Source organism: Macrobrachium nipponense, chromosome 28 (assembly GCF_015104395.2).
Source record: "Macrobrachium nipponense isolate FS-2020 chromosome 28, ASM1510439v2, whole genome shotgun sequence".
Taxonomy (NCBI): Eukaryota; Metazoa; Arthropoda; class Malacostraca; order Decapoda; family Palaemonidae; genus Macrobrachium; species Macrobrachium nipponense.
In genome coordinates, this window is record NC_087217.1 from 68,613,035 (window position 1) to 68,639,589 (window position 26,555).

General features: G+C 37.1%; 2 protein-coding genes across 6 annotated transcripts in view; one reads left to right on the forward strand and one right to left on the reverse strand.

Annotated features, from left to right (window-relative positions):
- The window catches only part of LOC135201858 (uncharacterized), a 222,726-nt gene extending 204,463 nt beyond the window's left edge, over positions 1 to 18,263 (forward strand). The window contains exons 2-5 of one of the 3 annotated variants that reach the window (XM_064231154.1): positions 1,853 to 1,943; positions 5,490 to 5,770; positions 14,624 to 14,782; positions 15,593 to 18,263. In XM_064231154.1, the coding sequence (XP_064087224.1) occupies positions 1,853 to 1,943; positions 5,490 to 5,770; positions 14,624 to 14,782; positions 15,593 to 15,904 (843 nt within the window). In that variant the 3' untranslated portion in view covers positions 15,905 to 18,263. Of the gene's footprint in view, positions 1 to 1,852; positions 1,944 to 5,489; positions 5,771 to 14,620; positions 14,783 to 15,592 lie in introns of all 3 variants that reach the window. The other 2 variants (XM_064231153.1, XM_064231155.1) reach the window with 2 other exon arrangements.
- LOC135201857 (TBC1 domain family member 2B-like) overlaps positions 1 to 26,555 on the reverse strand; it is a 641,388-nt gene that overhangs the window by 241,778 nt on the left and 373,055 nt on the right. Inside the window, exon 17 of one of the 3 annotated variants that reach the window (XM_064231152.1) lies at positions 14,777 to 14,943. The exons of the other annotated variants lie outside the window; for them this stretch is intronic. Coding sequence (XP_064087222.1) covers positions 14,878 to 14,943 — 66 coding nt within the window. The 3' untranslated portion in view covers positions 14,777 to 14,877. Of the gene's footprint in view, positions 1 to 14,776; positions 14,944 to 26,555 lie in introns of those variants that run through there. 3 annotated transcript variants of the gene reach the window in all.

Below are 26,555 nucleotides of genomic sequence, written 5' to 3' on the forward strand. Positions count from 1 at the left end.
ATGCTGAATCCCACTACACAAAGACACACACTGCTTCATTTACCTCATCTTGCACCTTACTCTTTCACTTCCAGGTTATTCAAGCCCTCTCTTTCCCTTCGTCTCCTCTTCCCTTCAAACAGTTCCCACTTATAAAATTTTCATTAATCCATTGTCCTCCATTTTTTCCACATGACCAGCTCATCTCAAAACACTTTGACTATCCCTTTCGCACACACTAACCTTTTAGTCCCTTTTAAGCGTTTCCATATTTCTAACCCTTTCAATTCATATGGCACAAAATCTACGAAATAAGTTCATCTTTGCAGCTTCAATTTTTTTTCTTTCAATAACAACAAACATACACATACATACTACACATGAGGGCAATTATGATGAGTTTGATCAACAATCCCTTCGTACATTCCCTCCTTGGCTTCCCTACAAAGTTACAACTTCTTTGTTATATATTAATATTTACAAACATATACATATATGAATCATAGACGTTCATTTTCCAACTTTCCATATTAAGAGTAAATGCTCCACTTGTTTGGCTTTAATTTAGAGTTAAATCTGAGCCTTGTTAAAAAATTATCTGAACTATCTCCTTTCGCAAACACTTCCTGATGATTCAGTTCAGTATCCCGAATCAGTACTTTATCATCTGCAAACCTCAACTATTTCACAGACTATTCATGTTCCACTCATTATCCTCAACTTCCCAACTACAACTACAGCCCTTTCACTGACGTCTCTCAACTTACTCTACAAGTTGAGACACTGACCCGAAAACAACAAACTTTTTTCAGACCCAATTTTACACCAAGTTAGTAGCTCTCCCATTGACATATCCTATGGCACTTCAGTTCCATCACCAAATCTTTTAACAGCTCCCAACTACTTATCTTTATAATCTATGCAAAACAACCTCACCACTGTCTATCAATTCTATCATATGCTTTTTTCATATGTTCATACATTACACAAAATTTTTACACACTACTTCCAAACTACTTTAATCCTTGCTTCAACCAAATAATGATCAAATACACCTCCAGAAAATCCTCTTCTCAACTTGCTATCCCACCTACTCTTACTAAAATAAAATAACCTAGCGAAAACTCTTCCTGATCTTTTTTTTGCTTAAATTACTTATATTATTTTTGGAAATCGTGTAGTTCCAGTCATCATGACTCTGTCCATACTGAGATCTACTGGACTTTCTCAATTCTCTTTGCAAAAAATACTTATATGATTTTTAGTTAATCAGGTAGTTCCAGTAATCATGACTTGGTCCATATTAATTTATACTGGACTTTCTCCATTCTCATTGCCACCAGAACTCCCAACAATACCATCCCTTTCTCTCTCACCGAACTTTGTATCTAAATTATCAATCATAACATGCCTTCCTTCCATACCAAGCATGCTTATCTAGGATTTGATGGCAAATCAAAAGCCATGAAGATGGAGTAATGAATGTAAATATGGAAAGTGGAACAATGGAAGCGTGCATTTCATAAAGGTTTTAGAATCACTCATCCAATACTGAACTTCTTTCATTATCACTCTTTTCCACTCCAAGACTAACCACTTTCTAAGCGCCCTGTCTCTAATTTCTCCCAAGAGTTTTGTGTATTAAAGCTTTTCCACCAATGCTAACATCAATCTTTCCACATGACCAAAAATTCTTTGCCACTTACTCACTTACTAATAATTGATTAATTAACCAATCTTTTTCCAAACCATGTAATTTCTAACACGTAATTCACAAGGACAAATACGTAAGTTGAAATTATCATAATTATTACCATTTTCAGTATTGTTTAATCATCAGTGCAATACCTAAGATTGCTTCTTTTCCTTGCAGCCACACAACGAGGGCAAGAGGGCCCATCAAATCAAGAGGGCTAAGGAACATGAGATGAGCAATCGCATGGGCCATGGAGACCACCACAGGCGTGAGTATTACAACAATAATAATAACAGCATTCATAAGTACATTATTATTACTATATATTTTTCACGATGATAATGGGACCAACAAGATATATAATGCATCTCTTGGGGCTGACCTAAAAGAAATTATTATTAAGCAATGATTAACATGGAGTTGGAAAAGACAGTGAGATGAAAAACGAAAAATAAAGAGTGAAAAAACACAGACAAGGGTCAAAGAGATATTGCAAAGAATCTTTAGTAATGCTTATATCAAACGGTACCATCCATAATGCACATTATACCCCATGTTGTGATGTGGGTTTGATTATTTAATAATTACTGTCATCAAAACAATTTTGGCCATTGCTCATTGGCTATAAAGCTAAGACAATTGTGAATTTAAAAAACTAATTTTTTTTACGCAGATGAGAGTTAAATAGAAAGGGGAAAGTTTTAATGAAGCCAGTCAACTGGGCAAAAAATCAAAAACACCTTCAATAACTTATGAAGCCCATGCAAAAGAAAACTCCCTCTCTATATTAGATAAGGTGTTCATAAAAATCTAACTTTTAAATCATACATGACATGAATACTTGTCAGCATCATGACATACAGTAATGACAGAAAAATTTTTTCTGAAAATATGTTTCCCAGTACAGCTGTACCTTGCTGCATAATTCGTGGCTAACTGTTGAATTCATGAGGGGTTGGGTGGATTAATTGTCTAATTCAGAATGACTGTTTATCATGTTATTACAGTCTACCAATTCATTTTCTTTTGTTTCTTTTTGAATTTCTGTGCACCCTAATGGGTGTTCTGGATTTGATATTTTACTTGGAACAAGGTGTTCCTTTGTAGCATTCACACTGTTTGACGCCGTCCTAAAGAGATTCGAGATTGATGTTCTAACAGTCATCAACTGTGCTGGAATTTACTCAGCAGATAGAAAAGGAATAATATTCAGGAAAGGCAGAAAATAAAATAAGTAAAAAATGTAAGTAAAGAAATACAGTCCTGGAATGATGGAAGGATAGATTTTGAAAACCTTTTGAAGGAAGAAAAATAACATGAACTGAGGAAAGAAGACTTACAAAAAACATAAAACCAAGAGAGATTAAAAGTGGCCTCCAAAATATGAAAAAGGCAAAGCCTCAAGACCCTCCACAATATCAAGAAACTTAACGAAAGCAGCAGGAGAGTCAGATATTCATTAGCTTACTAGAATATACAAAAAGCTGACAAAGAAAGAGATATGACATGAAGAGTAGGAAAAGAACCTTAGATATCAATAGCTTACAAAGAAAAGGGAGATGCATTGCAATGAGAGAATTGAAGAAGATTGAGACTATTATGAATGCTATGAAAATATTAGAAAAGCTGAGGAAAATGGTTATGTCAATAAATGTAAGTTTATCTTCATGCCAATGAAATCAACAACAGAAGCAATCTTTATAAGAAAACTACAGGAAATGTAACATACAAAAAAAGAGATTATACCATTTGAAAGAGTAGATACAAATAATTAAATGGGAAATTACAAAAGCAGTGGGTACCAGATAGACTCATTTAACTAGATCTGAACTGAAGCACTGACAAGTGTATAAGAAGAATTAACAACACATAATGGTGTTCATTAATTATCAGTGGCGAATGCTCTGCTGTTTACTATAGTAATAGTAATGGACAAAGCTAAAAAGGGCACATAAAAAGGAGTCACTGAGGTTTACTTTACTCTGAAGAAATGGCAATAGAAGAGTTAAAAAAGTGGAAGAATGGAATAGAGAACAGAGTTTTGAAAATCAGAATACACATGCAAAAAAAAGTGATGACTGGAATGGAAGCAAAAGAAAAAGTAGCTAGGAATGTGGACATGAATTTTGTGGGAAAAGTGAGGGGTTTTACATTATGTACACAGTACTTAATGTAAAAGAGGTGCTCTATATTGCAAAATATGCACAACGTACCATAGAGATTTTAGATGTACGAAATACATAAACAAGGGCAAAGAAGGAAGAGAGGAAAGTTGACAGCCCAGTTGCAATAGATGGGTAGATCTTCGAAGATACATATAAAGTTTTTTTGTTGCCTTGAGGACACACTGGATTGTGAAACAAGAATTGAGAGAGCAGCTGTAGCATGGAAGATTAAAACACTAACTATATCCCATTAGTAGAGCAAAGACTTTCACTGGACAAGAGGCATGTGCTAAACAATGAAGCAGTAAAATGGGCACTGACAAGGAAAATAGAGGAGATTTAGAAAACGGGTGACTATAGAAGGGTAAGATTCGTGACTAGAGTACTGTGGGACAGAGTTATAAATGAGGGACTGGTGGAGAGATGTAGTATCAAGAGGCTGGAAAAAAGGTTGAGATCACTGGGACATGTGATGAGAAGGGATATGGAACTATTGGTAAAAAAAAAATCAAATAAAAGCAGTCCATTTGGATGTGGTAAAATGAAGACTTGCTTTAAAATACATGAAATTACTGGGAAACAGATAGATGAAGACCTAGACCTGTATCATTAAATTTAAACCATAAAACTCAGTACTTGGACACTTACAGCCATTCAGCACTATACAGTAAAAAGAAAGTTGAAATGGTTGAGAAGCAAGATAAAATAGACCCAGAAAGTAAATGTGACGACATACAAGGATAAGGTGTAACTGGAAAAAACCATATATTTGCATTCAGCAGTAATACTTGAAGAGTAGAAAGAAAGATGGATGATAGGAGTGGGAATGAATGTTAATTGCTATAAAGTGAGTACAGCAAGGGGCTGATGGGACACTGCAAACATCCTTTAGTAATCTAACAGATACGTAGTTCCATAAAAGAGCACATGATAAGATTTGAGAGAACTCATTTCAACTGTCTGACATAAAAATTTTAAAAAACAACAATAATAGAAGAAAGAGTTTGTTACAGGTTAGGTATACGTACAATTAAGAGAATTAAGTTACATTAAAATCATACTGAGATAAGAACGAACAAGTGAAACGGTTGAGAAACACTGGTATTTGTAAGCTTAACTTATGTCAAAGTGGTTCCAACAGCAGAAGCACACTTTATAATGAGTGCATCATTTAGGTGAAAATCTGTTTGAAATAACACAAAGCTGAAAATTTATTTTCACCAAAGTTGGTGTTTCATCGTTATTAAAGCTTGAACGCTGCTGTAACTTGATGTTGCATCAAGTTACAGCACCATAAGAGCTGTTAACTTGATGTGTATCCTTGCTGTTAGCGTCATCAATGGCACTTATGGAACGGCATCAAGTTACAGTGCTGTAAAACACAGTTAACAGTACTGAAACAACACCATAAGATCGACCCCGACATAAATCAGTGACACGCTACGTTATGCATAACAAAGAGGGAGAGATACAGAGAGAGAAAATGTAAAGCAAAAAAAATTGTATTTTCCAGATGTTAATCCAACTGTATTGCCAACCATCCACATTTCTTCATTCCACAGAATTCTAAAGGTATCTCAACTTTACATAAAATTACCTAGAACCTTTGTAAAAGCATGGAAAAACTAATTATGTGATCTTCTTTGCAGGTGAACACAGCATAGCACACAAAACAGACCTGCCCCATCGAGCAGACATTCACGAGGTACACAAGGCACACAAGATAGACCCAGCATCACACAAAACAGAGGTGCACAAATCCAGCATTCACAAGAAAGCAGAAGCTATTCATAGGCGTGGCGATGGTGTCCATAAGGCAACATCTGGAAGCAGCAGCAGTAGTACAAGCCCTGTACATGACATCAAAAAAGACCTCCATTTGCAGCATGTTACTGAACACAACATTCAGAAGAAACAACATGATGATAAGGTAGGTCCCTTTTTCTGGTTTCACCATTTCCATTTTCCACAGGAAAACCTTATATTATTGCCTTCAAGATTACTCTTATATATTTATAAACACTGACTTTAGAGCTAATATGGTAGAGAGAGGAAAATTCTTTATTAAACAAATGACCCCTGGCATTCAATGAGAAATAAGACTGAAATCTCCAAGGTCCAGTCTCTACAATAAACAAAACATTAGACCCCACCCTGACTAAAGCATTATGGTACAGTAAAGCTCATGCAAAAACTTGTTTCTGTTTCATGTTCTAAATTAAAAGTTTTAAACATCGCAGTCGTCTTTCAATACATTAGTACTTGAGTTGCCCCTATTTGCTATTCCAAAAATAAACTTACAAAAATGCAAAAAAAAAGAAAAAAAAAACTATTCCTGTTATTTGCAAAATTTGAAACACATAAGCAATCAACCAGCAAGTGACTGGGTCATGTTCATAAATATTATCATAATCCAGCATAGCATCTCAATAACATGCAACATGAAATTTATTACTGCATGTTAAATTTGTATTGAAATGTCACACTGCATGAAAGACTATTCTTTCTTTTCAAAATACTATTTATAACCGTCTATTCATTAAATACAAAACTAGGAATAGAAACTTTGAATTCTTTAAAAATTCCTTATGTACATGATAATACTTTACACAATTTTTTCAGAATAGTACTGTATTTGAAGTTTATTGTTTCCTATTTTTTGAAATAATCTTAACTGTTGTTCCTCTCTTAAGATTGTCAACTGTAAAATTTTCAAAATAAAAACATTCTGAAAAATATTCACCTTGTCCATCAATCACTGAACAAAAATTCAGTACACTGACAAAATTAGGATCCCCTTCTTGTTTTTCCATATCTTGAAAAAAATAATGCATCAAGTTTACAACCAACTGAACCTCATCAAAGTCTTCTCAACATACACTAAGTCTCTATAAAACAGTTGAAGTTTCCCAATATAAATTCATCAAAAACCTTGAATTCCTCTTTTTCATTGGAGGAGAAAAATTATGCTCAATAACATCGGGTAGAAAGTATGTATAGCACGAAACAGACTCAAATCTGGTAGGGCAAGCAATAGCAGTAAAACAGACCTAGACTTTGTAGGACAAGGAATAAAGTAAATATAAAATTTGACATTCCAAAACCATCATCAGATATGAACAATATAAATATGCCAAACGTACTCTTAGTTGAACCAAATTGGGGATTGGACTTGGATAGTAAATACACTTCATTCTAATTTCCATGACCATATCTGGCTCTCAATTCCTGAAACACTGTTAACTATGAGTCTATTACTTCCTTGGAAAATGGCTGATACAATTATTGTGTCCTTGAGGTGAGGTCTACCCATGCGAATCCAGTGAGTATCAAACAGAAATGTGTAAAATGCACTAATCCTCTGTACATCACGAAAGGCAGCTGAAAATTTCATGTCTTCTCAAAATCCATACACACATCTAACAAGCACAATAATGCTCAATTTTTCAATTTTAATTAGTTTCTCACAGTATAATAATGGCACTTGCATCAACTGGTTTCTTTTCATAAATTACATTAATCATCAGAAATTAATATTCCATGCATAAAAATGAAATTCATCAAGAAGTGCTTCTATTTATTATTCAGTCTGTGAATACCTAATCACTACCAGCCAGAAACTTATTGAAGGATTATCAAAAAGCCTAATTTCACCAACCACAGTAAATTAATAAACAGAAAAAATTATTATTACTGACAGCTAAATTGGCTAAAACACTGCTTTTGATGAAGATTTAAGAAACCTTTTGTTTTCATGAATATTCTGTTTTGCAATTACAAATTCTGGATAAAAAACGCTATTTACAAAGGTTGCAATGAACCTCTACTTTGGGGATGTCTGTGTTTTTTTATATACTACGTGTAAACATTTCCATCTTTCCCTTTCCACGATTCTATTGTCCCATTAACCCAGATCAAATGGATAACCCATCTGTACAAATGTAAAGCTGAGTCAGTCATAAATGATTTAACTTCATTATAAGCCTGGACAATGATGATTAACTTGAGATTTCAATAACGTCACACGAAGTCACGTAAATTTCATTTCTTGAGATTCTCATGACAACAAATCACTCACACACACACACACACACACACACACACACCAAAATTTTTTACTATAAGCAAAAAACTGAATTATATTTCATACTGGGGAGCTAACACACAAACCTTGACATTGCTGCTACAAAGCAACTATGTATTATGTCTAGTTTACACCATAAATGTCATACATATAGTTCAGCCTTAGATACAGGTTTAAAAAGTCTAGAATAGTTCATCATGAAGGAATCATAATATAAACTGGAGCTATTAATTAAATCCTCCCCAAATTCTCCTAAATAAAGCAGAAGTGGTGAACCACTTCTAATTCTTCAATTTGACATTAAAAATGTATTGCAGGAACAACACAGGCAAGTGATTAACCAAAAATACATTCTGAATGATCAAAAAGATATATTTCATAAATAATCACTTTTACCACCTTACCTAATTAAAACCAACAGACCGCTTGAGTCAACAATTATAAATAGAATATTTCTCCAATAATAGAACTACCTCCTCCTTGGTTTACACATTTATCCCAAAACATCATAAGCTTTATGCAACAGAACATGTCAGACATAAAGGTTAACCGTAACATACCAATTTTCCTTGCCTACCACTGTTTCTGCATTCACTGAGGAATTACACACCATTAAAATTATTTTTGATATGCCATCACAGAAATTTTCAGCAACTCAAGAAGTTTTATAGAAGCCATTCAAAATTATAAGCCAAATAAAAAAACCCTTGCATAACAATTCAAATTTTCAATCCACAAATTATATGAATATGATAAAAATGTTGAAATATAGTGTGCTGGATTCCTGCCCAAGTAAGTACTGAAAGAAAAGCATTGCAATCAATAAATGTAAGAATCTGAGAATATATGAAATAATGAACCTGATAGTAACAAATTAAAATGGATGAACTGAAATGTTGGAATGATGACTAATCTGTGAATCTGCCACTCTGATCTGACCCATGGGTAATTAATGTACAAACTGTTGAACTTTATGGGAATGCCCAATATATTATCAACAATGAATGTCAAGTTCTAGAAACAAATTAGTTGAATAAATTTTGTTAGAATATCCATCATTTTCAATTAACTTAATTATAAAAGTTTAATAAAACTCTGATTCATCATTTTCAATTAACACAATTATAATACTTTTGTCAAACTGTAATTCAATAAATGAAATCTAAACTTTCTTATTAATAAAGACTAATCCTTTGGGCCAGCACTGTAAGAGGTAAGTATATTACCTCAGTGGTGTGGTTAAATCCTAATAAGAACAATCATCTCGAGTACTAATAGGTTCACATATTCACGTACTACAAGAGAAAAAGAAGGGGGATACGTTTTTGTTTTAAATGTATTTATGGAGTTTATTGTGTTACAAATATGGGAAATTAAGTTAGATGATTGCTTTTTGCATAAAGTTTTCAGTTTAAAGTGTGATGGTTGCTGTTTACAAACATATTTAGTGTTTACAGCTATGTGGTATTGACATGGTACAATTAGGAAGGGTACAGAGTTACCCATGAGCACCTTTAACTGCATTGATAAGATTTATTTTATCAAAAGCTTGTTTCAGTAGATATGAGTGGCAGTAGTAAGATTAGGAAAGTGTATAAATTGACAGTTGGAGAATTTATACTCTTAGCACTTTCATGTAAGGTTCTAAATATTTGATTGTGTTGGAGCATCATTTAAAGGTTAAGAAACCAAGATGGTAATGATGCTCAAGTTACAATAGTTGTTGAAAGAAAATTGTTAGTAAAACTGTATTTGCAAGCGATAAAAAGCTTTCCATTGGACGAAATGCAGGTATCAGATGGTGTGCTTTTCAAGTGGTGTGAAAGTGTAGAATCAAAGGGAACACTAGGTAGTCAAATATTCAAAATCAGTAAGCAAAGTGTTGCCTATTCAAAATCAGTAAGGAATGGGAGCACATAATTACATAGGCTAAACAGTAGTCTCAGGTTTTCTGGAATTCTGCCCTAAACTCCACTGACTACATCACTAACTGATCTGTTCCAGATTTCCATTAAATCACTAATCAGAAAGTGTTGAACTGTTTATTGCTAATGGTGCACAGACACTCATTGCTGCAATCCATTAACCCATTACAGTATAATCAAGTCCAATTCCTGCTTATTTTTGTAAAGTAATTTTTTACTTCTCTTCATAAGTTCATGATAGACATCCATTTTGCTTGGCAAAAATTGGTTTTATAAACTTAATATGAAGTGCAGTGCTGTACTATGAACTTTACTACAATCTGTTTTACAGGCTTTAACACATAACCAGTATATCAATATACCATAAACGTTCCTCAGTATTTTTGAACAGCTTCAGTCTAGAGTAATTCTTCCTTTGTCTCCTGAATAACATAAACCTGCTTTTCTTCCAATGGAAAGCTTTTTATCGCTTGCAAAAAGTTTTATTAACAATTTCCTTACAGTAACTAGTGTACCTTGACCATCATTACCCCCTTGGTTTCTTAATCTTTAAATGATGCTTCAACAAAATCAATTAAAACATTTAGAACCTTATATGTAATTGCTAAGAGTATAAATTCTCCAATTGTCAATTAATACACTTTCCTAACCTTGCTACTATCACTCATATCTATTGAAACAAGCTTTTAAAGATGAGTCAACCTTCGCGTTGAACAAGTTCTATAGATTCCCTATTGTGAAAGGGAGTCGAGATGGAGTCAGATTACCACCTTTTCTTGTTTTAACTTACCATCAAAGCTGAAGTGGATCCTGTTTGGTGTTTTGTTTCTCACACCTACACCAATGACCTTATACTTTTCTTCATATGGTATTAATGATTTATTTATGTACTTACTGAGTGGGAAATAACATTATAAACCATATACAGTCAGAACTGTCAGCATACAGATAACAAAATATCTGGGCTAAAACTAGTCCATACACAATTCAGAGGTCATCTTATGAATGCAAACAGGGTATAAGTTATTATGATATGAAAGCTTTACTGAATTAATAGTAACAACGAACTTGTTTTGAGGTCTCCATCATACCTACAGTTCTTAATTTTCAGATAACAGTTTCACAAAAATATAATCTTAACTTTTTTAAAAATATAAACTTTAATCATACTTTTCCTGGGATGCATATAGTATTCTCTTAACTTAGAAATAATAGGTTTAACAGTCACTTAAGAGGAAAAGGACTAGATGCATCCTGCCATATCACTTTACAATAAGAAAAAATTCTTTTTACTCACCTTTGGGAAACAGAAGATAATAATTTGTGACTAAATTAAAAACATTTAAAGAAGTATGTAATAAAGAAAATAATATATAAGGATAAAATCATCTATAGTGATAATAAAAAATTCAATCTACACTTCATCACAAATGACTTTGTTTCTCTACAAAAATCTTTATCATCATTAACAACTGACTTATTCCCCCTGTCACTGTTTTTATGAACATATTCTTTGTTCACAAGTTCTTATACTTAACATAAATTTCAATACATATTTAGTTGAGTTTGCATTTTCTTGTAAGAGCACTCATTTCAGATCCTATCAGTTTCTATAATCTTTTCTCTCAAACATCATTTTAACCAAAGACTTTACTTGTCCCACAGGGGTAACACTCAGTGTGCCTAACATGTCACACCACAAACAGTACCAAAACTTCCTTTCAGAGACTCTTCATAGACTCCAGTTGTCTTGCTTTGTCTTTTACTTCCCCTTTGTTCTTTCATAGCAGCTCAACTTCTTATTCCCCTTGCTCCAATTTATAACTTCATTGGGTTAGCCCAAAGAAGATTTAGAAATGTAACATAGCGGTCTCAACAAACTAGTCTACAAAAATATATCCAACCATTTCTCAGTAACTTTCCCTCAGTAAGAAATGTCACTCTACTCCCATTCTGTCTATCTTTTTCCCCCAATTTCCTTTTTTCTTAATTTACACTATTTCTGCTTATATGGAAAACTAACTTACAATTTCAACGATGGATTTATCGCAATCTATTGTAAGTAAAGTAAAATAAACGTCAACAAATGCTATTTGAAAAACAATATCTGGGTAACTTAGTAAAATATTTCAGAAGCTTTGTGTTAATGGCAAATAGAGCAAAAATACTGAAGATTCATTATCATCAAAATAGAAAAAGAAAGAATACTTAGGAAGTAGAAAAGACAGACAAAAATCATGTCATGTTCACAGTGGGAAAAACCACAACTGGGCTCTGCCTTTTTCTTTTCCAGTTCTACAGGGGTTTTAAATCAAATTCAACCAAAGATATGTACCATCAAGAAATCTGACTTCAACTAAGAAAACATACAAACAAATCAAGAGAGGGTGATACACATACGAGCAGGCTACCTTAACCTCTATGTATCAGGCATGTTGTAAAAAGACATACCTACCTCCTAAAGTTGATTTCCAACATTTTTTTATGATTACAATTCTGTGTTTGAAAGAAGATAAAAAATATATAAAGAGAGTCCCACAATCACTTTCTGTGGTTTAGCATATACTTTGTAGATGAGCAGTTACCATAATTCTATTCCCATGTTTCATACTTACACTACACTGTCAGAAATAATAGTACAGTAGTACGTACTGTACTGTATTCATGGGTGAGTTGAACAAATTGATTTATTGACATTAACTGAACTTATTGATGCATTTGTTTTATATTGGTTGTCTTGGGAAAATGCTTAAACTAACCTGGAATTGCTGGGTAACAAAGGAAAGGGCACCGGGCAATACATATTAGTAAATCTTCCAGATGCAAGAAAATACTATTTATAAAAGAAAATGTGATAAACTCAAGACATAAGATTTACAGCTTCACTGCTAAAAAAATTTCCAATGCCCCATAATTCTATAAAACCTTTCCTCAAGATGAACTTTGATACAATGTGTATTACGAAATAACTAGGTAACGTGGGATCAAAAAGATTATATGATAAAAACCATAAAATAACCTCTAAAGCCTCACTGAGACAACTTATTCTACCCAGCACTTCAACCTTGATTAGGGGTGACAAAGCATTATAACCACAACACATTTAACCTTAAATGCAATGTTTCCAAGGAAATGACAAGAAAAACCATAAAGCATCGATACTTTTACAAAATCTTGTGTGTCTAGTGGTTCAACCTAACCAAGCATATTGCCACAAACATCCTTCATCATCAATGATTCCACCACTTTTCACAATCCTTCGCAAACATTCACTTTTATTTATTAACTGATTAACTTTTTGCAGTACAGATGGTTTCAATAAGCAAAACTTAAATATGAACAAGGACTACACTTACTTAGGGTAACTTTTTGTTCAACTTTAAATCTTTTCCACAGTCATTATCATTGCCTGAGAGAAAATTCATGAAGAATCTTTTTGTCTTTTAAGCTAATGTCAGTCAAGGAAAAGTTTTGTCATTTTAGTATATAGTATTATAAAAAAAATTTAACTAAAATATTTATTAGCAATCTACTCAACTGAATCTTATCTTTGGTAAAATTTTAAGCACAGCACTTTTTAACACTCTTAATCAGAATTAGCAGTATTATACAAATACAACTTGTACCACCACATAAAAAATGTGCAATAAGAATGTGCAATAAGAATAACAGGATGTGGCCATTTCTCCAAGAACACAACTTTGGACTAGATATGAATGGATGTAACTATGAGCTCTCTTGCTTTGATTTTATATTAACTAGCAATTCCTTCAAGCTTTCTGAACTGTGCGAAAACAAAATTAAATAATTTTAATTAGTTCTAAGTCATGAATAATTTCAACTGTTTGTAAATTATATAAATAAATCTAACGATCTAACAATTAAACCTCTTAACCCTCTGAGATTCTAATGACTTCAAATGACATCATGAAAATTTCGTAAAAGAAAAAACTAACCATTTCTATTTTGACATCAAGTAGCACTGAAGTGTTTGTGGTTGTTGAACTCTATTTCATAAGAATCTAGAAGCTATACAAAGATTATTATATACTACACATAACATAACTGGCAATATATGTTTCATGACAAAGGAAATTTACCAAAGTTTTTGAAGTCCCCTAGAATTTTTAAATCTCTATCATATCTCTTTAATCTACAAAATGTAAGAGCATTGAGTTTTCAACTAACTTCCACACATCATTTTCACTATACAATTTAATTATTTTAATTTTCAAAGCTACTACTAGAATGTACAATTATTTGGCTTCAAATTGAGACCCAAGCCAGCATTTTATCATGAAAAGGAAATTTAACACAAATGATGAGGAAATTATTTCTAATAAACTCATTATGGAGTGTTTCTTTTACCACATATCAATTTTGACCACCCAAAAATCTCAGAGGGTTAGCAAATGCTTGTCTGGTTTCACTGATACATCATAAATTCGGAAATCCTGTCAGCTGAATAATTTACAAATTCAGTTTCAAAAATGAACCCTAAAAATAATCAATCCCACAGAAATGAATAATTATGAACATTATCACTAACACAACTAAACTTTAGTTGCAACTTAAAACCTATGAAACACAAATAATTCTAAGGTAACATACAAAACTTTTGAACATCATTCTTATCTTTACCAAACATTACCAAAGCAATAAACAGCAGAAAAACCAAATGAAATGCATCTTGAAAGAATTACATTAGCTTTCATGCTTTTGATGTCAAAAAAAGCATCATCTGATAACCTAATTCAAAATCCTCCTATAGCAGCAGCAGAAAGCCGAAGTAACAGGGAGTCATCTTATTACTAACCGGATGCCTAGTGGAGAGGATGTACCCTCTCATATCCTCACCAACCGAACGCCTCAGGTCTCTGCTAACCTCAACTCTAGCACACAGGCAACCAGCCAGACCAAAAATAACACCAAGGTAGAGGAAGCATTTCAGGCCTATCATGTGCTGTTACAGTGCCAGTCGTGTTGCTATTCTGTTTGTGGTGCCTTCCTCAAATGATCTTATTTTGTTTACAGTGTTTCCTCACTTGCTTCATATCGCCTAATTTGGGTGTGTTCGTGTGAGCGGCATCTGTCCTTGGATGGGTAAAATTTATGGCATTACTCAAAATTCTGTCAACATCACCTACACGATGTTTATTTCCCCAGCAACAGCCCTAAATATCACTCATCTGTAGGACCTAGACCGGTTGCCTGAATGCAATCTCTTCCGGATGTTCTTTTTTCCAAACATGTATTTTTTGTGCTTTCTTTCTGCGTGAACAGTACAGATTTTTTTTCTGTGCTTTTGGAGTTTTTTGTATATTTCTTGTGTATTAGTTAATGATGAAGCAGATGTCACTTTCCTGATTTTTATTAGTCTCTTGAACTTCAAATCTGGTTTAAAAAATATGATAAATTTTCTAAAGGGCAATCTGTTATAAAAATCAGCTTGCAAAGTGACATATGTTTACCTGTAAAAGATTTACTGTATTTTCAGCTGTCTTGATTTGAGCCTATCATAGACAACTCTTATCTTCAACTTAATAAATGTATTGTAAGATGTATAAGAATTGACATATAATCAGGGAGGATCTTTCAGTCAAGTTTCACTCAACAGTTTATCAAAGTTTTGTGTAGAAGTGTGTATTATCAAAACATTTTCCTATCTCAATGTTGTAGAAAAATATGTGGTTAAGGCCAATACTAACTGTAATTTCTAATGGATAAAATTTATCTTGTGCAGGATGGCATTCCAATGGAGTCTGAGAGGTTAATCCACGTTACTCCTAGACCCCCAAAGGTGCACAAGGTCAATAAGCCACACCACAAGCCAACCCCAACCACTGCCCTCAAAACAAACACTTCAACTGTACATCAAAGACCTGCCTCTAAAGCCAAAGCTCACAAGCCACCAAAGAAGTACAGCCCAAAGAAGCATGGATGGAAGAAATCAGCGCGCAAGGAGAAGGGAAAGGACAAGGCTAAGGAAAAGAGGGAAAGGCGTGAAAAACGAAACAAGGCTCTCCATCATGCTGTTATTGCCAAGAACCTGTGAGCTGGAGTTCTTAACAACTGATAACAACAAGGGAACATAAAAAAAGAATAGCTCATAATCATGATGAGCATAGGACTGATATAATAAAAAGGCATCCCAAGTGAAATAAACTCTTGTTCAGTAACAATTTAACTGATAAAAACAAGCATATTACCATTCCATGAAACAATTAAATTTTAACGATCCCTTATCATTACAATGCAATCAGGATTAGTTGGGATAACCTTGACACTACCAGACATTAAACACTAACATCATCTCTCTATAGTAACATCATCTCTCTATAGTACTGGATTAAACATACATCAAAAATTCCCAGTCCACGTAGGTAGAAGAAACTGTACCAGGAAATCATGTACCTAAAGACAAGCCAACAGAGAAAGCACAACTGATACTTGGTAATGCTTTTCTTAACAAAAGTGAGGATATAACATAGTTGTTAAATAAGATGAAAGTATATCAACATTATATTCATGCTAAGGGGATTTGGATGTACCTCCTTTAGAGGCAATATGTATATACAGTATCTTTAGTATCAAACCCTATCATCATAAGATATCACTTTTCCAACAATGAACAGCAAAGGGTTGTAAGTTGCTCTTGAAGAACAGTTTCAAATTAGTGTTCTGTTACATTCAATAAGTGCTGCAATATATCTGCATTAAGTACTGTACTTTCAAAAATACAAAATAAATCTCAGACTAAAATAATAAAAAACTTTTTTATATTTTAGATTTGAAAATAAATGTTGTGTATAAATGCCATTCTTATTTTAATACCAGTAGGTGCAACCCTTTGATGTTCTATTTTAAATCCTTAACACCCAAGACATCAGTAAAAAGCCACATACACTACTTAGTAAGAAAAAAAAGGCCATGCCAACAAATGATGCACAAACCTGAGGTTGTCTTTCACATTATTCAAAGAAAAAACTAAATGTAAGATCAGCGTACAAAGAACTTGCTTGATTTTGTATGCCAAGAAAAATTTATCACAAAATCTGTCATATAGTATTCACTTGATGATCAGCAATAGCCACAACTTCCTAACACATGTACACCATAAAAAAAAGAGGAATATGAAAATTTTTTAATCAAATTGTATTTTTCATAGCTAACAAACCTGATTTCTAACCAAGTGATATGAGAAAAATAATTAATACTTCTACGAGGGCGTACCTGTGAATCATAATTTATTTCGTGTTCTCAATGGAAGGATCACTGGTTTGCAATGCTTTAGAGACTTTGAATAGAACTCAACAACAGTTTTCATATCCCAGCATCAACACAGCTGTTGTTAACTGAATATTGCCTCATTATATGAGACAGTCCTTTAAGTTTAAATCTTAAGTGCATCAATTGCTGGTACTACATAACAGTATAATGTATATATATATACAACAAATTTTAATACACTGTGTAAACAATGACTTAGTTTGAGAATATCAATGTTAACAGGTAAATATACTAAAACAGATCTCAAGATTAAGAGCAGCTCTGGCACAATACTCCAATTAATTTTTCCTGTAAGTATGACATAACTAGTAATGTCCCTTATGATTAATAAAATCCAATATGACTAAATCATAACTAATTGTGTGAACTTATATTACCATCAGATAACTCATGCTCTACATAAACCGGCTATTAACACAACCTCACTTAATTTTGTTTCTTTACTATTACTTGAAAATTCGTATTTCAAGCTGGTCAGTTTCTACAATTTAGGAAACTTGAACAATTTCTTCTTCATTTACAAAAAAAAAAAAATCAACCTTCATCTGCAGAAGAACTTATGTGATCTTATTTATTGTAATTACTGATTTATTCTTCCTTTGTACTTGAGAAAATCTAAAACAAATTAATAAATTACACCAAACATAATATTCATGATGTGTACATTGCTGTGTTCTTTGTAAAGCTGACTTCACTGGCAGTTAAAATGTGGGACATTCTTATGCATGATACCTTAAACCTTCATACATATTCTCTTCAATCAAGAGAAAAAAAACATTCCAAAGTGTGATGACACAATCATACAGGTTGTGATGTCAGTCAGTTTATTCCAGTGACTTTTAAATATATATAAATATCTCTTCTTTTTTTTTACAGATACTCTGTTGTGAATTGTATATGGTTTTACATTAGAAATTTTATTTCCTTTAATTTTGTAGGCAAACAATATAACAAGACACCTGTGCACAAAACCAGCTAGACATACCCCATCAAAACCTTGACAAGCAACAAAATGCATGTTGATCAAATCACCACTTGATTACCAGAATATCTGTGCAGGAAATATAGAAAGTTATAAAACTACTAAAATAATAAAGAGACCCATCTATCATTTGATGCCCTAACATCTTAATTTAATTTTATATATTTACCACTTACAAAGTTTATTACCACTTTTTGAAGTCCTGGCAAATGAATTTTGAGTCTGTCAAGTGCAATGCTTCAGTCTACTTTCTGTGCAGTTCTTAGACAACTGCCCGTTGTGTCAAACTCTAATTACATGTAATGTATACATACAATAATCCAGATGCTTTTAACTGTCATTCTTACTGATCAAGGTTGCAAACACATGAGGAGGAAATGATATTCTTATTTAAATTTTCCTAAACATAATACAGAGTGAAACAATGAATAAAAAGTATGCAAGAGTGTTCATGTGTCAAAGTTTTTTCATCTTCATTAAAAAAAATCCTGAATAAAAAAAAGGATTGTACAGTTCCTAAAAAAGGCTATTGCAGTATTTATTCTCTATACTTTGCTCTCCTTCCCTCTCATTCAAAAACCAAACCAATGTGTAAGAATGATGGTTACAAGGTTTCTTTTCTGGGCTTGACCTGTGTCGGCCTGTGAAATGGTTCCTTTGATACTATTTCTGAAGAATAAATATTGCTATTCATCCTAGAGAAAAAAAGAAACAATATAATGCCAAGATAAATGGCTCGCTCACTTCTTATAGAAGTGTCGGTATAGTAAGGAGCGAGTGGAATCACTACCAGAGGTCCTTGCCATTTAGCTTCTTCCTTCTCGACAAAACGCCCGAACTACGGAGGAGCCGTGCTACAGCTCCCGGTCTACTACTACCGTGAGCGCCTCCGACGCCTGAGACGTCATTCCTTTCGATAGCGCGCGTTACACCAAACGTTAAATTTTTTTTTGTTTTTCGGTTGCTGTGTTTCGCTCTATTTGGATTTTATTTGGATTTTGATTTTCAAGATGTCTTCAACTTTCCTGCTTCTAAGTTAAGTACTGTTTGGGGTTTAACTGATCTCATTTTCTGATGATCTTCGTGTTTTTATACATATTCGGAGCCTTATCGGCCGGTATGCCCTCGACCGCATGGCGGTACGGGTTATCTCTTTCGGTCTTCCATACCGTTAGAGATTTCCCCTTTTCTCAGTACTTTAGATATGGTTACTTATACATAGTCTATATCTTTATCAGTTAGTTTTTAGTTAGGCCTCCACGGGGCGGGCACGCTCCGACCGCACGTTTCGGACCTTAGTCTAGCTACGCCTTACATTGTTAGGAGTTTATCAGTCACGATTTGAGAGTCATATCATCTTAATTATTCTGATGTTCTCTCTTTCCTTCTCTAGTTCCGTGATTACCTTTAATAATATTAGGTACTAGGTTGGCTAACATACACCATGCTTCGGTATGGCGATTAGCTTCCCTGTTATAATTTATTTTACCGTTTAGTTAGGCTTTCATACCCCAATTGTCGATTGGTGATTAGCATGCCCCCCGTTTTCTTGAACTAGAGGTTAAATTAGGCTAACATACCCCTTTCTTCGGATCGGCGATTAACCTAATTTTCTGTTTGCTTAGCTTCGTGTTCCCCGTGTTAGTCTAGCTTTAAGATATCGCTTTAATTTTATTTGATTGATTATTATAAATAATCCTATTTATATCAGTGATATTGATGTGTTCCGACGGTTTTCTTCCCCACCTCGTATCTTTTACCTGGCTGGGAAGACCACCGGTTTATCACGGTGAGCCACCCGGTTACGGGGTCCCCCTCCCTCCCCGTCCCCCCACCATTCCCCCCCTCCATACATTGCCATCCACGTCGATGGGTGATGACTCGTTTCTCACAGCTAGCGTCCGAGTCTGCATGAGAGGGGGTGACTCACGGGACTGGTGGGGATCTACCTCCCCTACTGGTACTCTCACTCGTCACGTGCCATCGGGGCTCGGGTTACCTCCCCCCTTCTTCTCCGTCCTTAACTGGCGCTCAGGGGGAGGGCCCCCTCCCCAATACCCCACATTCTTCCCTACTCTTTCCCCCTCAGTTCAGTCGGCAGGTGTCTATCCGCCGCTACCGAACATAGAGAGGGGGGGAGGGAATCACTGGGTTTCCTATCGCAACTTAGGCTAGTTTCCACACGAGCACTTACTGATATAAGGGGTTTTATTTTGTTTTATTTTGTGTTATTTAATGTTTAGAATCTTTTGCGTTACTCCGGGGGGTTTTTTTGGGTTTTTTTATTTCCAGCCTCTCGTACTATCCCTTGCTTCGTTAGAAGTTTGACATTGCTCACTCAATATTAATTAACTCCAACTCCGGGCCATACGGAGAACTCCGGGCCCTACGGAGTCTATTTTTAGTCATATGACAAGTGAGCTTAGGCGGAGGCAGAGACTTTCTTCCCCCCTCGTAATTTTTTCTACGTAATATTCATACGTAGATCTCTATCCGTCGGTCCTACTCCGGCACCCACGGATAGTTTGCATATTATTCCACCGGAGGTTGTCATTGGTACTCATGTATCCTTTGACTTACAGATGTTGTGCCAGGAGATTGGGTGCAGTGCCATCCTCCAAGACCTATGCGGCCATATAGTATGCCGTTCTCATGCAGGATGTGCAGTTGAAAGAATGGAGGATTTTATCGTTTGGCATCATGAAGCTTGCCAAACCTGCTACTTGCTAGTAGGAGATGCCTCACTAGTAGTAAGTTTCTTAGCACTTTCTTCATTCATTCGTCACCTGGAATACTTGTTGTTATATTATACCTTTACATATGAGACACATATTCATATAATCTCAACACAACAGACATTCCTCCCCTATCCTCTCCCTAACTCTAGACCCTTTTTTACAGGGTTCCGATGAAGAAAGAAGAAAGCTTTGTCGACTCTCAAAATCTTGGGTAAGGGGGTTTTTGGCCGGAATTCTAATGGGCCGCCCTCCTAACATTCTTACCCAGGATATGGCGGACCTAATATTCCCAGGAGCCAAGAAAGGATCAGTGGTGGACCCGATAGCGGCCGCCCCTTTGCTGGCCGACCTTCAAGTCATGACCTCCCTACAGGAGGGGGATTTCCCAGAGGACGTTGCAGAAGCGTTGCGGCAATGAACCTCGACGTTGAACCCATGGCTATTGACTCCATGGTACAGGTAAGGGTGTAGTAGGGGCAGCTCCTGTGGGTTTCTCAGGGCCCTTTCCTGAATTCCCTTTCTCCATCACCTTCTACTGATCCTTCTACTTCCACTTCTTTCCGGGGCTTCACTGAAGAGCAGCGGTCCTGTCCGTCCTAAGGCTACTTCAGTGATCCCCAAGGCTAAGATGACCGAGGAGAAACTTAAAAAGTCTCTCCCAAGAAATCGGTCATCCTGACAGACACTATAACTCCGGCTCACCACCCCGGATCAGTTAGGTCAAGGGAGGCCTCTTCCTCTGCGTCGAGGTCCCCCAAACATGATCACGTAAGGATCGGGCTCAAGTCCCTCTTTTTGATCCCGAATCCTTTTCGGCTAACATTCTGGAGCAGGTGGGAGTGATCGTAGGGGCCTTGGTTGACAACAAGGTCGGCTCGGTGCTCTCCCAGCTCTCCAGTTCTGTTACGTCTTCCGGCCAGTCGATTCCAATCGCTGGCGGAACGGCTGGCCGCTCAGGAGAATGCCATCGCCGGGATCCAAACCTCGATTGCGGCAGGTTCCCCTCTATCTGTGCCACCTTCTCCTCTTCCAATGCCAGATTCCAGCCAACTGCCGGAATTCAAGGCGGCCAACCCTTGGAGGATCGCTTCGTATGGCCCCGTTTGTCAACGGAATGTTGACAATCGAAGGCATAGGAACTCGAAGGCGTGAGGACCTTCGAGTTCCACCCCAGAGACCTTCAACCACCATTCATTGCTACGTCCGACTAACGGAAGCAGCGATGATGAGAGAGGACAAAGGTTTCCCAAGGAAACAGTTGATCCTTCCGAGGGAAAACAGGCACAGCAGACTCTAATGAGAAGTCTGGAAGAATTGGGGGGGTGAAAAAACACCCGCATCACAGCCTTTAGGAGTCCTTTCACCATTTTTACTCCGGTGAACGGGATGCTCCGCTACCACTGACCCTTAAGGTAGTGGAAGCAACCTTTCAGGCCGCCCTGAAAGACGAGCCCCTGCCTCAACTACGAGAGACGGAAACCCACCTCTCTTCTTAGTCCCAGGCTCCGAGACGTACTTCGAAGGGGCAGTTCCTACTTTCTCAGTAGGAAAACTAAAGGCGGACTGTGCCACCTCTCTCTTTAGTGAGAGACTCCCCAGGTTGTCGGACTCTCTCATCCAGAATGGAGTAACGAACGCCCGGACTATGGCTCGGCGAAGATCCCGTTCCCTCCTCCATGACTATGGCGGAGATGACGGCTCTTGTATACCAACAAGAGCCGTTATTTAAAGTTTTGGCTAAAGGTCTGCTGCACACCATGCAGTGTGACCTTTACGACTTCCTCATAGCCAGGAGAAATTGTAGGAAGCACGTTCTGGCGGAAGCTACTATCCGCCATGAACCGAATAAACTGATTGCTTCCTCAATTTGGGGAACGGACCTCTTTCCAGCACCAGTAGTAGCAGAAGTCCTTTCATGAGGCTTCTAAGGTCAACCAGTGCCTCAAAGTCAGGTGGGGACTGGTAGCAAGCGGAGGCAGAATCTTCTGGTCCTAACCCAAGGAACAAGAAGAAACCAAGGAGTTCTCTCCCTTCCAGCCTTCTCAACAAACGTTGGTTCAGGCAGTCCAGCATCACAAGGCAACCATCGTCGAAGGGTCAACAACAATACCTTGTTCTGACACCCCTCAGTCCCAGCAATCTCAACCCTCCACTTCCTTTGCTGTCTCGCCAGCCTACAATTCCAACTATGAAAGCCAGAACTTTCAGGCTTTCAATAGGTTTGCGGAGAGGCAGTAGAGCAAGAGGTGCCTCTCGATTCAGAGGATCCGGCAGGGCTGCTAACAGGGGGGAAGAGGTTTCCGAGGAGCAAGAGGTGGCCCGCCCCTCGGCAAACCAGCAGTGAGAATCCCAAGGTAGGAGGGAGGCTGTACCTCTTCCGCCAGCGGTGGGGGTTCAGCCCTTGGGCTCAAAGTATAGTAACAAAGGGACTAGGTTGGAGTTGGCTAGAGGGCCCTCCTCCAACCAACAGATTCTATCAGCACCAACAACGGAATTGGTAGAGTATACCGAAGACCTCCTTCTCAAAGGAGTAGTCTCAAGAGTCAACAATTTAAAATTTCAAGGACGCTTGTTCAGCGTGCCAAAGAAAGACTCGGTAAACCGAAGAATCATCTTAGACTTGTCCCATCTGAACTTATTCATTCATTGCGACAAGTTCAGGATGCTGACCGTTTCGCAGGTACGGACCTTACTTCCCCGTGGGCCGTCACAACCTCTATAGATCTACAGATGCCTACTATCATGTTCCCATAGCCAGACACTCCGTCCATTCCTAGGCTTCAAACTAGGCAACAGATCCTACTCCTTCAAGGTAATGCCATTCGGGCTCACATAGCCCCCAGGATCTTCACCAAATTGGCGGAAGCAGTAGTGCAAGAGCTAAGGAAACAGGGAATAATGTTAGTGGCTTATCTGGACGATTGGCTTATTTGGGCAAAGAACCCAAGAATGCAAAAGAAGCAACGGTCAGAGTGATCAAATTCCTGGAACATTTAGGTTTTCAATAAACAAAACCAAGTCCAGACTAACACCGGAACATCCCCTCGATTGCCAGTGGTTTAGGCCCCTTCAGTGGGTAACTTACAATCGCACACTCTATCAATTCCGTTGATTGAAAAGGAAAGAAATTGCAAGAGCTACAAAACAATTTCTCAAACGACAACAAACATCCAGGAGGTGCCAGGAGAGGATCCTGGGCTCACTCCAGTTTGCATCAGTCACAGACGTTCTGCTCAGAAGCCAAACTCAAAGATATAAACAGAGTATGGCGCTCAAGAGCGAATTGCAGATCACGGGACAAACTAGCCGTTTATCCCAGCAATCTTACGGAAACGTCTCCGCCCCTGGACGGAGACAAAGAACCTTTCAAAAGCAATTCCTCTACAGTTTCCCCCTCCATCATTAGTGATCCACACAGACGCCTCACTAACAGGGGAGGGGAGGATACTCCCAGTACGAAAAAAAGTTCAAGGAACTTGGTCGTTAACATTCGCAGCTACATATCAATGTACTGGAGGCCATGGCAGTATTCCTCACACTGAAACGACTCCGTCCGCCCAAGAACTCTCATTTCAAATTAGTTCTGGACAGTGCAGTAGTTAGTACACTGCATCAACAGGGGCGGATCCAAGTCAAGCCACTTGAACCATGTCATGATAGCCCAATCTTTTCTCTGGCATGCAAAAAAAACAAATGGCACCTGTCAGCCACTCACCTGGCAGGAGTCAAGAACGTAGTAGCAGACGCTCTATCACGCTCCGCTCCGTTTGAATCGGGAGTGGACACTGGACAGGAGTTCATTCAATTGGATCAGTCTACAAGTCCCCGGACTCCAAGTAGACCTCTTCGCCACGGAGTCAAACCACAAACTCCCTTGTTACGTGGCACCCACCAACCTCGATCCTCTAGCATACGCTACGGATGCAATGATCCTCGATTGGAACGAATGGAAGAATATTTACCTCTTCCCTCCGGTGAACCTTCTCATGAAAGTTTTAGACAAACTCAGGACATTCAAAGGCCAAGTAGCTCTAGTAGCTCCCAACTGGCCCAAGAGCAATTGGTTCCCTCTACTCTAGAGTTGAGACTCCGACCACTACGGATTCCCAACCCCAAACTAACCCAGTTAGTTGCAAACTCAGACTGTGTCCGCTTCCTCAAGATTCAGGAAACCCTAACCTTTATGGATTTTCTGAAATTCGCAGCCATGAGGAATGCAGAAATTGGATCCCCAGAATATCTCATTCTTGGAATCAGATAAAAGAGAATCTACTCTCCGACAATATGATTCATCTGTCAAGAACTAGCAGAGTTCCTTAAGTTGTCAAATTCTCAAGTCATGACAACGAACCTAGCCATAACTTTCTTCAGATCATTGTTGAGAAAGGCTTAGCAGCAAGCACTATCACTACGACCAAATCAGCTCTTAAAAAGATCTTCCAATTTGGTTTTAGCATAGACCTTACGGATTCGTACTTTACGTCCATACCAAAAAGCTTGTGCTAGATTAAGACCATCAACGAGACCTAAATCAGTCTCTTGGTTCTTAAAAATGATGTCCTCAAACTGGCCCTCTGGTACATTAACCAATATGACTCTTGCAATTATATATCCCTCCTGAGGAAAACCCTATCTTATTAAGTTTAGCCTCCGGAGCTAGAATATCAGAACTGTCAGCTTTATCAAGGGAACCAGGCCACATGAGTTCCTCCCCTCAGGGGAAGTCCTCTTCTATCCCCAGATCGCCATTTTCTAGCCAAAAATGAAGACCCACAGGGACAGATGGTCCTCGTGGAAAATCCTACCACTACCTCAAGACATTTCCCTTTGTCCTGTCAACTCATTAAGAGCCTACCTAAGCAGAACAACTCTGAAATCTTCAGGCCATTGTTCATTAGAAGGGAGGTGGTACTTTATCCCTAAAAGGGATCAGGCAACAAATTTTATACTTCATTAAACAGGCCAATCCAGAGTCCTTTCCTCGCCCACGATGTTAGGGCTGGTGGTCCACATCTATTAATTATTTCCAACACATGAGAATTTTGACGATCTTAAGAAGTATACAGGCTGGAAATCTCCGACAGTTTTCAAACGGCACTACCTAAAACCCTAGAAGCCCTCAAATTTCCAGCAGTGGCAGCTGGAAACACAGTTTCTACCTGATTCTTAATTTTTAACTATAAACTTCTTGTAGCCTTCCCTTCTACCTGCCCCATTGCCACCCTTACTTAGTTTAGTCGCCTCCATGTATTGGGTACCTTGAGTTTGCTTTGTTCATCATTCTAATCGGATTCAGTTCCATTCTTTTGTATATATCAACTTATATCTTGTCTTTGCCTAACCTGTATTGTTATTGTTTGTTGTTAGGCTAACTAATTTAAGTGATAACCCGTGTTTAGGGCTTATACTTCCCTTAGGGTAAGACTGTAATTTTAGTTGATTATTATACTATTAACCTTACAAGTGTTTAACTTTACCTTCTTAATTTATCTGTACTGTTCCTCAAGCTTGGTGTTTGGCATTCTCTGGTACTATTTCACAGGCCGACACAGGTCAAGCCCAGAAAAGGGATTTTGACGAAGGAAAAATCTATTTCTGGGCCAACGACCTGTGTTCGCCCTGTGAAAACCCCACCCTGTAGTTAGATTATCCTCACCCAGCTTACCCCAAGCACTTGGAGGCTATCTTCAGGAATG